This window comes from Netta rufina (assembly GCF_964035555.1).
Source record: "Netta rufina genome assembly, chromosome: 18".
In the NCBI taxonomy this organism is placed as follows: domain Eukaryota; kingdom Metazoa; phylum Chordata; class Aves; order Anseriformes; family Anatidae; genus Netta; species Netta rufina.
Window position 1 is genome coordinate 2,115,491 of NC_140142.1, and position 11,058 is coordinate 2,126,548.

General features: G+C 52.3%; 1 protein-coding gene across 1 annotated transcript; it reads right to left on the reverse strand.

Moving 5' to 3' along the window:
• Positions 1 to 3,517: 3,517 nt before the first annotated feature.
• Positions 3,518 to 4,438, reverse strand: LOC311216135 (olfactory receptor 14C36-like; the record flags this gene model as incomplete). The annotated part of the gene is made up of 1 exon (XM_084297681.1): positions 3,518 to 4,438. One exon carries the CDS (start codon positions 4,436 to 4,438, stop codon positions 3,518 to 3,520), a length of 921 nt encoding a protein of 306 aa, XP_084153807.1.
• Between the last annotated feature and the right edge of the window lie 6,620 nt (positions 4,439 to 11,058).

Below are 11,058 nucleotides of genomic sequence, written 5' to 3' on the forward strand. Positions count from 1 at the left end.
TGAAAGTGAAACAAATAAACAAACAAAACAAATAAAGGCTATGTGGAAGTGCAGAGGAAAGAAATTCCTCTCTACTTCCCACAAATGTGCCATGCTTGACCATGTCCTTGAAGCAGGGCCTCAACACACATAGTCGTTGTTCAGAAGGCGGACCGACATTTTCCCAACGAGAGCCCACACCTCCCCTCTTTTTCCTGTTTCCACCTTTTATTACTGAGTGTGACATCATACGGTATGGAATATCCCTTTGGTTGATTTAGGTCAGCTGTGAGGTTGCTTTTCTCACTTTTTTTTCCCATCTTCTAGGAGGGTTAAAGAGAGTCCTGATGCTGTGTGAGCACTGCTCAGCGGCAGACACAACGCTGGTGTGATCCCACTGCTGTTCTAGTTCCACATGCAGAGCACAGCACTGTATGGGCTGCTGCAGAGAAAGTTAACATCCCAGCCAGACCCAGTACAGTAACTTTGTTTGGACGTTGTTTCCATACATAAAGGCTCTCCTCAGAGCTTTTAACCAAGATTTTTGGTTAGTCCAGCTGGCATCCTTACAAGTGGTGTCCCTGAGGGGTTGGTACTGGGACCTATCTTGTTTAAGGTCTTTATTGATGACCTAGATGAGGGGATTGACTGTACCCTCACTAAGTTTGCAATGACACCCAGTTGGGAGGTAGTGTTGGTCTGCCTGAGGATCTGTAGGTGGCCCTTCGGAGGGATCTGAATAGGCTGGATTGCTGGGTTGAGGTGAATGGGATGAGGTTCAACAAGGCCAAGTGCAGGGTCCTGCACTTTGGCCACAATAACTCCATGCAACGCTATAGGCTTGGGGCAGACTGGCTAGAAGACTGTGAAGAGGAAAAGGACCTGGGAGTGTTGATGGATGCTCAGCTGAACATGAGCCAGCCGTGTGCCCAGGTGGCCAAGAAGGCCAAGGGCATCCTGGCCTGTATTAGAAATAGTGCAGCCAGCAGGAGCAGGGAGGTGATCATCCGCCTGTACTCTGCTTTGGTGAGGCCACACCTCGAGCACTTTGTTCAGGTTTGGGCCCTTCATTAGAAGAAGGACATTGAGGTCCTGGAACATGTCCAGAGAAGGGCAACCAAGCTGTTGAGGGTTCTAGAACACAGGACATATGAGGAGCAGCTGAGAGAACTGAGATTATTTACTTTGGCGAAGAGGAGGCTCAGGGGAGACCTCATTGCATTCTACAACCTTGTACAGCTAATTGCAGAGCTTGCAAGATGTAGTTAAGGAAGAAGATTTCAAAAAGCACCTAGTGAAAATATCTTTTGTTTTTAAAGGCTGAATTTTGTTGCATTTCAGTTTGGAGCATCATTCTCCTATTGCTATTCATCCAGGGTGACTTCTTTGGAGACCTTTATCAGGAGGAAAAGCAGAGTCTGGAGGTCTGACACCTCCACTGCCAGCAGTGGTCTTTGTCCCTGTAACTGCAGCCCAGCCCAGCACGTGAAACACTTTCTAACACAAGTCATGGGTTCCTTGAGAAAAAATTAATATAAAATAAAATAAAATAAAATAAAATAAAATAAAATAAAATAAAATAAAATAAAATAGAAATAAAATAAAATAAAATAAAATAAAATAAATTTGAAATAAAATAAATTCAAAACAACCATTGGAACCTGAGAAATTCAGCCTGAATCTTACTAGAAAACTGGACATCCATGGTCTCTCTTGGGTTTTCTGTGGACAACCCAGAATGAAAACTAAAGAAAATATTTCTTCAAGTGGCTGTAGTTGTACATATGAGCTTGGGGAAATTGGCCCCTTCCAGCCACGGAAAACTAAACTGAGTAATGTGAAAAGATCTGCCTAGTCAATAGAGTAGCTATTGACTGGGCAGCTCTTTTCACAAGGCAGATATCCCAAAACCTCACAGGTGGTGCCCTCTTGGAACTTTGCAGTACCCTCTCCCGAAGCAGTCTATGCCGAGGATGCACAGGAGGATGTCTCTGGGCCAGTCCCATTGGGGTGCTTGTGCCATTCCTACCCAGTTAGACTCAGTTCAACCTCCAGTACAGTTAACTGCTGGGATCCCCCTGTCACTTGAGAAATATAGCTGGGTTCTACCTCTACCTAGCTTGATGGCATTAAGGTACCCAGTGTACCGGTGTCCAGTAGAGCCTGATACATTGGTGGGACTGATATGCCAGGCCATCAAATATACCTAGTCCAGTAAAGCCGACAGTCCCTTTTCTCCCCTTCTCCACCTGTCTGGAAGCAAGACCCCTCTAGTACTGCTCCCAGTATTCATTACTGTGTCTGGTAGAAGGCCCACTGGAAAGCATGTCCCACCATGGCAGGGGAGAGGTCACTGAGAGCCAAGGAATGCAATTCGGTGCAGAAGTTGGGACCCAGCAGAGACAAGGAGTCAAGGCAGTGTGGTGGGGGAGGCCAGCAGAAGCAGCCCAAGGGGTGGTGCTGCTGGTGAGGACACGTTTGTGGCAGCAGCCTGAGTGGGCAGCAGCTGTGCGCAGGCGAGGGGAGGCCAGGAAGCGCATGCCAAGAGCGCTCCTGCCAGCAGAGCCAAGGCCAGGGCCGAGCCCAAGGGCAGAGGCAGGCCCAGGGCAGGGGGCTGCAAGGGCCATGCTGAGCTCCCTGTCCCTGCAGCAGCTGCCCTGGCCCTCGGCCTCCTCTCCCCTGCCCCTGCAGCTCTGGGCTCCCTTCTCTTCACGCAGCCCTGGCTCTGCAGCACCAAGCCCTGCTGGGAACCCTCCCCTGCATGTTGCCACCGCTCCCTGACGCTGCTGTTGCCCTCTGCCGGGCACTGCCCAGCCCAGCCCAGCCCCTGCCCATCTCTCCCCATCTCCCTGCCCTTGCCTGGTCACCCAGTCTTTTGGCCCTTTCCACTTGTTCACTGAAGCCCTCTGAGACCCGTTCTGTGCCCTGGCATTGCAGAGCTCCCTTTAGCAAATGCATCCTTTGGCTTAACTTTACTGTGAAGATCCACTCACTGCCCACTCAACATAAGGCACACAGTGTCCCAGGAGAACCCTTAGGATATTCTGGTGGTTCACAATACCTCCTTGATGCCACCGGTCCTGTCACGTTTCAAACCCAGGAAGCTGCTTCTTGACCTGTCAGGGTCTCCAGGGGCAATGGGCATCCACCAGTTACAACTCAGTCCAGCCCTCGCTCCCTCACCCAAAACCTGGTGCCCCCATGGCCCTGTGTCCAGGTGAAACCCAAGTACAAGACCGAGACCTTCAGCCTGGCATTCCCTGATTGTCTTCTGCACTCCAGATTGGGAAGAAGAGCACTAAGCATGAGCAACTTCATTTTATGAACAAGATACCAGAACAGAGGCCAGGTGTCATTTAGGGATAAACACATTCAGAGAAAGCCTCTGGGTCACACAGAGGACTGGTCATTTGGAAAAGAGGAATGAAAGCAAACATCTAAGTGCAAAGAGAATTTTAAAGAATGCTATACCTAAAGGTCACAAATTGCCTGAGATTAACGTGAGTAAAACTAGAAAAGTGAGATAGCCAATTTATTGCTAAGTAAATAGAATCAGTTTCTTCAATGTGGCTTTCAGTTCCTGATTCCTCATGCTGTAGATGAAGGGGTTCAGTGCTGGAGGCAGCACCGAGTACAGAACTGCCATCACCAGGTCCAAGGATGGGGAGGAGATGGAGGGGGGCTTCAGGTAGGCAAACATGACAGTGCTGATAAAGAGGGAGACAACGGCCAGGTGAGGGAGGCACGTGGAAAAGGCTTTGTGTCGTCCCTGCTCAGAGGGAATGCTCAGCACTGCCCTGAAGATCTGCATGTAAGAGAAAACAATGAAAACAAAACAACCAAATGATAAAGAAACACTAAAGACAATTGCCCCAACTTCCCTGAGGTAGGCTTCTGAGCAGGAGAGCTTGAGGATCTGGGGGATTTCACAGAAGAACTGGTCCACAGCATTGCCATGGCAGAGGGGAAGGGAAAATGTGTTGGCCGTGTGCAGGACAGCAGTGAGAAAGCCACTGCCCCAGGCAGCTGCTGCCATCTGGGCACAAGCTCTGCTGCCCAGGAGGCTCCCGTAGTGCAGGGGCTTGCAGATGGCAACGTAGCGGTCGTAGGCCATGACAGTGAGGAGATAGTACTCTGCTACAATCAAGAAGACCGAAAAGAAAACCTGTGCAGCACATCCTTGATAGGAGATGGCCCTGTTCTCCCAGAGGGCATTGGCCGTGGCTTTGGGCAGAGTGGTGGAGATGCAGCCCACATCGAGGAGGGCGAGGTTGAGGAGGAAGAAGTACATGGGGGTGTGGAGGCGGTGGTCGCAGGCTACGGCGCTGAGGATGAGGCCGTTGCCCAGGAGGGCAGCCAGGTAGATGCTCAGGAAGAGCGCGAAGTGCAGGAGCTGCAGCTCGCGCGTGACTGCGAATGCCAGCAGGAGGAACTCGCTCACTGAGCTGATGTTGGGCATTTGCTGACTTTGGTCAAGGAGACTGCGAAAGGAGAAACAAAACATATATAGAGAGTGAGACGGTGTGTTATGAGTAATGACTGTGAGCAAAAATCAGTTAATACCCAATTAAAATCTCACATTCCCTCTTTCTAAGAGGATCTTTGTGTCTCTCCCTGTCTGGAGCCCTGCTTTCTGCTTGCTGAGTGTCCTGTACACTGCAGCCTCCTCTGCCCAGCAGCTCCCAATGAGCCTACTCCGCTCCATTCGAGGTTCCAAGAGGGAAGGTTCCTGGGCAGTGGCTCCCTCTGCTGAGTGAGGGGTGTTTGGCTGTGTGACTCTGTGTGCATCTTCCCTGTTCAATACCCAGGAGACAAAACCAGCTGGTGGATCATGAGTGTCTGGCTGGAGAAAACAGGAATCATCTCCTCCTGCTTCACCCTTCGTGCACAGCGCTCCCTGTCAGAATCAGGCACCACCAGCTGCCACACTGGGCAAGGGAGAGAAGCAGGCATGGGCAGGCAGGGCAGACCCAGCCAATGCAGAGACTGCGGTGTCGGTGAGGTAGCGCCTGTCCTCACAGCCCTGTGCCATCTACCCTGCACAGACAGCAGAGGGACAAGAGCTCTGGAGTGTAAGAAGCATTTGGAATGTTCTCCTGGTCATATGGTAGGAGTTTGGGGGCAAGACCTCTGTGGAGCCAGGAGTTGGACTCGATGATCCCTGTGGGTCCCTTCCAACTCAGGATATTTTATGATTCTCCGATTCTGTGCCTTCTTCTGCAGAGGAAGGTAGAGGGGGTCTGCAGCAAATGTGTCTACTGACACAGAGATTTAGGGTTCAGACACCCCATATTCTCAGCCCCCCAGGTTATACATGCCGTGGCAGAAGCTGTGAGGGGAAGAGAGGAGACCAGGGGCTGCTGCGAGGAAGGCACCTGCACTTCAGGGGATGGCAGGGAGGGAGCAGCTCCCTCTCACTGCCTGCCCACATCCCTGCTGCCTGCAGTTGTCCCTGCCAGCAGCTCTTTCTCTGTCCCCACGGCTCCTCCCGTCAATGCTCACAGACCGCATTCCACCCGCTGTGTGCCAAGCTCAGCCCTGCAGACAGCTGCCGGGGATGAGGACAGCTCTGGGGAGATCTCCCTGTCTGCAGGTCCTTAATGAATAACTCAGCAAAGCCCTTGTGCAGTGTGTAAGCAGAGAGAACTGAAGGGATGCTCTCGGGTTCATCACTAACCTGTTTATGTCTTATTCAAACGCAACAGGAAGCTCCATCACCTGGGCAAACCCAGCCACTCTGTTAATGCAGAGTCTGCCCCACAATCATAGCAGGATGAGGCAGGCAGAGAGTGCAGAAAGTGCCTTCACTTTGCAGGCATCCCCTGTCATGCCCTTCCTCTGCCCAAGCCCCTGGGCTCCCTGGGCAGGCTGATGGCTGAGCCAGGCAGGCAGCAGAGGCCCTGCCCCGGCACACAGCCCCTGGGGCACAGCAGGGACCCTGCTCTGCACCACAGCCCTGGGCAGCCCTGCAGCTGTCCTGCAGCATCTTCTCCTTCACACTGCACAAGCTACGAGAGGCATCCTGGCAGCTCCTGGCCAGGCAGAGACACCCCGCATCCAGGTGCCCCTTCCAGGAACCTGCCCTGCACTGTCTGACAGCCAGAGACTTACTGTGGACAGAGCTGTGAAGGTTTCTCCTGCACTGAGCTCTCCTCTACCCACACCCACCAGGCTGCCTGGAATCCCTTCCTGCCTGGGTGCCTGTGGTCAGAGCCCCCAGCCCTGCTGCGTTGTGCAGAGGAGCTGCTCCTGGCCACAGCTGTCTCTCTGCACCAGGGCCCTCTTGCCACGAGCTCTCTCTGTCCCACGAGCCCAGCCCAGCTCAGCAGCACAGCACCAGCCCAAGGCACGGCAATCACCCCTCTGGGGGCTTTGCTGATGAGCCCACGAACCTCAGGCACTCAGAGACAATTGAAGACATCTCTCCAGAAGTCCAAGTCAGAGGCAAGTTTCCTGCAGTGTCCCCCTGAGGGCCAGCACTGACACAGCCTCCCTTGGAGCTCGTTAGAGCAGAACCCTGGAGGCAGTGAGGACAAGGAGACAAAGGCAATGTGAAGGTGACACTGATGTGTAGGAAAACTGGATGTGTGTCACCAAGCACAAGGGCCAGGCCTTGACCCCTGTCCTCTGGGAAGGGAGATCCTTAGCAGTCACACCTTGCTCAGGGCTCTTTGTGGGGCAGTAGGAGATGGGGATGTGCATGGCCAAGTGCAGGAGAATGGTACGACCCCTGCCTGGTTTATGGGAGGGGATGAGGAGGCAATGAGGCCCTGGTGTTTCAACGATCAGCTGTCTGCTCATGGGCCTCAGTGGCAGAGACAGTAGCCGTAGCTATGGACACAAAGACCTGGGTTCCTTTTGGGACTTTAAGCCTTGCCACAGCCCTCTATCCTGTCTACACCTGACGATTTAAAGGACTCCCAGTCCTGCACACCTTTCACTGCAGACTGGTGTCCATGTGGTGTCACACCAGATCAGAGCTGAGTCTGTGTTGTGGTTTAACCCGGCTGGCAGCTAAACACCACGCAGCCGTTCGCTCACCCTCCCCCCTCCCTCTCTGGGACGGGGGAGAGAAATGGAAAGTGAAGCCCGTGAGTTGAGATAAAGACAGTTTAATAAGACAGGAAAATAATAATAATAATAATAATAATAATAATACAATGATGATAATAGTACTACTACTAATAATATGTACAAACAAGTGATGCACAATGCAATTGCTCACCACCCGCTGACCGATGCCCAGCCTAACCCCGAGCAGTCCGGCCCCCTCCCCCCGGCTAGCCACCCCTATATATTGTTTAGCATGACGTCAGATGCTATGGAATACCCCTTTGGCTAGTTTGGGTCACCTGTCCTGGGTCTGTCCCCTCCCAGCTCTTACTGCACCCCCAGCCTGCCTGTTGGCAGGACAGAGCAAAAGGCTGAGATGTCCTTGGCTTGGTATAAGCACTGCTCTGCAACAATTAAAACATCGGGGTGTTATCAGCACTCTTCTCATCCTAAGCCCAAACACAGCATTCCACCAGCTACTAGGAAGAAAATTAATTCTGTTCTAACTGAAACCAGGACAGTCTGATAACTCAGATTTTCTTGGTGGCCGTGCTCCTCGTAAGGCAGCTCTGTAGGAAGGTGGCCTGGTTCCTGGTGAGCAGGCACCACTGCTCGTATGGCATCCCATGTGGTTCCCAGGCCCTCCTCCTCCTGCGCACTGCTCACTCAACAGGGTCCCAGTCTGCCCTGATGTGTGGGTTACTCTTCCTCTGGTGCAGTACTGGGTTCTTCTCCTTCTAAATGTCAAGAGGTTTCTGTAGGCAAAATCCTTCAGTTTCTCAAGGTTCGCCCACACTGATGCTCCATTCTGTCAGCTCTTCATGTCTACAGGCAGACAGTTCAACCTTGCTGTGATTGTGCTATCTCTGAGAAGACAGCAGCATCAAGAGCTGCAGGAAAGTTTGGATAACACAAATATAATCAGTTGAATGGAATTGCAGCACAGAGCCACAGAAGGGTAGGGGATGGAAGGCTGCCAGGTCCCACGTTTACTGCAATTTCTTCTCATGCATGTTGTCAATTTGTCTGGAGCAGTGTCCTAAATGTTTGGGGCTCTGCAAGTGAAAATTGGAAGGGTCAAAACCCAGCTGGAGCTCAATCCAGCTACGACTGCCAAAGACAATAAACACTGCTTATAGAAATACTTTAAAAAAGGAGGATTAAGGAGAATCATCATCCTTTATTGGATGTGGGGGAAATCTTGTAATGATCTAGAGATAAGGTAAAGGCTGAGGTACTTAATTCCTTCTTTACCTCTGACTCTACCAGCAAGACCAGTTGTTTCCCTGGACATTTTTTCCTCCTCATGGCCAGTGCCAACTTTCCAGGGCACGCTTCGTGGTTGTTTCTCCTCTCCTTCTCTTTCCTACCACCAAAGAAAGCTCCATCAGAGTGGAAACCACTCCTGAAGTAGGCATCCCAATCCAGCAGGCTCCTTGCGGCCTGTCAGCCAAGCAGACACAAGTCACCTCAGCAGCACCTTCCAAGCCAGGGGCCTGCTGCTGGCCTTGCAGTTTCTTGGCTAGACACAGGCAAGCCTTGTGCCTGCTGCTGTCCAGTCATGGACTCAAGCAGAAGGGACAGGACAACCCATGTTGGGGCCTTCTTTCTGCCTGGGTCCTCCTGGCTCTGGAGGCAGAGGGGATCCCCCAGTCAGCATGCCAAGCAGGTGCCTTCTGCTGGCCTAGCAGGGCCACTGCCAGATGTCAGCCCAAAAGTGCAGCTCCCAGGGAGAGGTCAAGGCTGACCTGCCACCTCCAGACACAAGTGACCTCCCAGTCCCTTTCTGTGACACGTTCCTGCCGCTGCCCTATCAAGTGCAGAGACAGAAGTGACCTCACAGTCCCTGCCACAGTCACATTCCTCGTGCTGGGGCAGGAGATCCTGAGGCAGAGCTGAGCTCCTCAGAGCATTCCCATCCATCTCCTCCTTGTGACCCACAAGCTGATATGATCCATGGCCCCTCACATTCATTTGGAGTTAGGGTTTGGTTTAGGTCTCTTAAGCACTTTTCTAGTGTTAAATAGACCATTTTAGTGCTACTATTAAGGGCAGAGATCAGAGTGATTAAGAGAGTAAGAGCTAGGGGAAGCGGCTATGGGCTGAGTTTTGTCTTCAAAGGGTACGCTGAGGTCAGTCATTAGAGTAGTGGATTCCTGTCAGGGTGCTGAGTAGCATTTAGGTTTAGGAAATAAGTTTACAGGTTGAAGCTGGACGAATTGCCTTGTATGACTATTTTAAGACATGGTTACATCTGCATCAGCATAACCTGGACCCTCTTACCTCTACAAAATCCTTAATTTCAGCTGGTCAGGCCCCTATTCCCTCCTCTCAGTGTTACATTTCTCCTGGCCAGGCTTCTCCTGATTTCTCCATATCAGTTATCTTTTTAGGGGCATGCTTATGATGCCTTTCATGATCTTAGACTATCTGTCACTGGTCTTTTGGCTACTCTATTTCTGAGAAAAGTGGCACTTAAGACACGATGGAAAAGGACACAAATGTCCATCAGAGCACCCTGCACAATGTGCCCAGCAGCTCGGCAGTGCCACAAAAGTGTGGTTCCTGCCTACAAGTTTCCTTTCCAGAATGGCTCCTATGGCTCCAGGGTAACTTTTCCCAGGCACTCACTTCCCCAGGCCACACCACTCTTGCCCGCAGGCCCCACGTGTCTCTCCAAGCCTCCCTTCTGCCCCTGCAGTAGTGGCACCTCACCGCAGCAGGTTGGTGCATCTCCAGGCTCAGGAGTGTTTCCTGAGGGCCTGCCCTGTGTGGGTAGTGGTGGGGAGGAAGAGAGCAAGGTCATCTCCTGGGGCATGGCTGAGCACAGCCCAGGTATCCCGCACTGTGGGCAGTCCCCTGCTCCCAGGCTGAGGCACACATGAAAGGTGGACACTTCTCATTCATTCCAGCTTCATGCAGGGCCCTTCAGCCCTGCCCCAGTCCCAGGAGTGAACTCATCCTCCTACTCACACAGAATCACAGAATTTCTAGGTTGGAAGAGACCTCAAGATCATCGAGTCCAACCTCTGACCTAACACTAACAGTCCCCACTAAACCATATCACTAAGCTCTACATCTAAACGTCTTTTAAAAACCTCCAGGGATGGTGACTCCACCACTTCCCTGGGCAGCCTGTTCCAGTGTCTAACAACTCTCTCAGTAATGAAGTTCTTTCTAACATCCAACCTAAAACTCCCCTGGCACAACTTTAGTCCATTCCCCCTCGTCCTGTCACCAGGCACGTGGGAGAATAGACCAACCCCCACCTCGCTACAGCCTCCTTTAAGTTACCTGTAGAGAGCAATAAGGTCACCCCTGAGCCTCCTCTTCTCCAGGCTGAACAAGCCCAGCTCCCTTAGCCGCTCCTCATAGGACTTGTTCTCCAGGCCCCTCACCAGCTTCGTCGCCCTTCTCTAGACTCGCTCGAGCACCTCAATGTCCTTGTAGCGAGGGGCCCAAAACTGAACACAGTACTCAAGGTGCAGCCTCAGCAGAGCCGAGTACAGGGGGACGATCACCTCCCTAGCCCTGCTGGTCACACTGTTTCTTATGCAAGCCAGGATGCCGTTGGCCTTCTTGGCCACCTGAGCACACAGACAGCTGCTATAGCCCTGAATTTCTTTGTTCCTCACAACCTTTACCCAAATCTTTGTTGTGGCCCTCCCCACTGCCCAGCACTGCCCCTCAGGTGGCACTCAGTGACCCTTCAGAAGGGCCTTTGGGCGTCCTCAATTGTCCTGGTGCTTATTAGCACCTTCCCAACTCCTTCCAGAGCTTCTTGTCCATTGTGGGGATGCTGACTCATCGCTGGGACGGTGTTTCTCTCTGCAGATCAGGCCGTGTGGTGCTGTGTTTTTGATATGTGACCAGAGCAGTGTTGGTCACCCGTGGTTGCACAGCATCAAGGCCTTCTCGGCTTCTCACTCTGCCCCAGGAGTTAGTTGGCTGCAGGTGGGCAAGAGGCTGGGAGGAGAACCTGCAGTGACAGCTGACCCAGCCTGAGCAGTCTGAGCTGCCCATGCA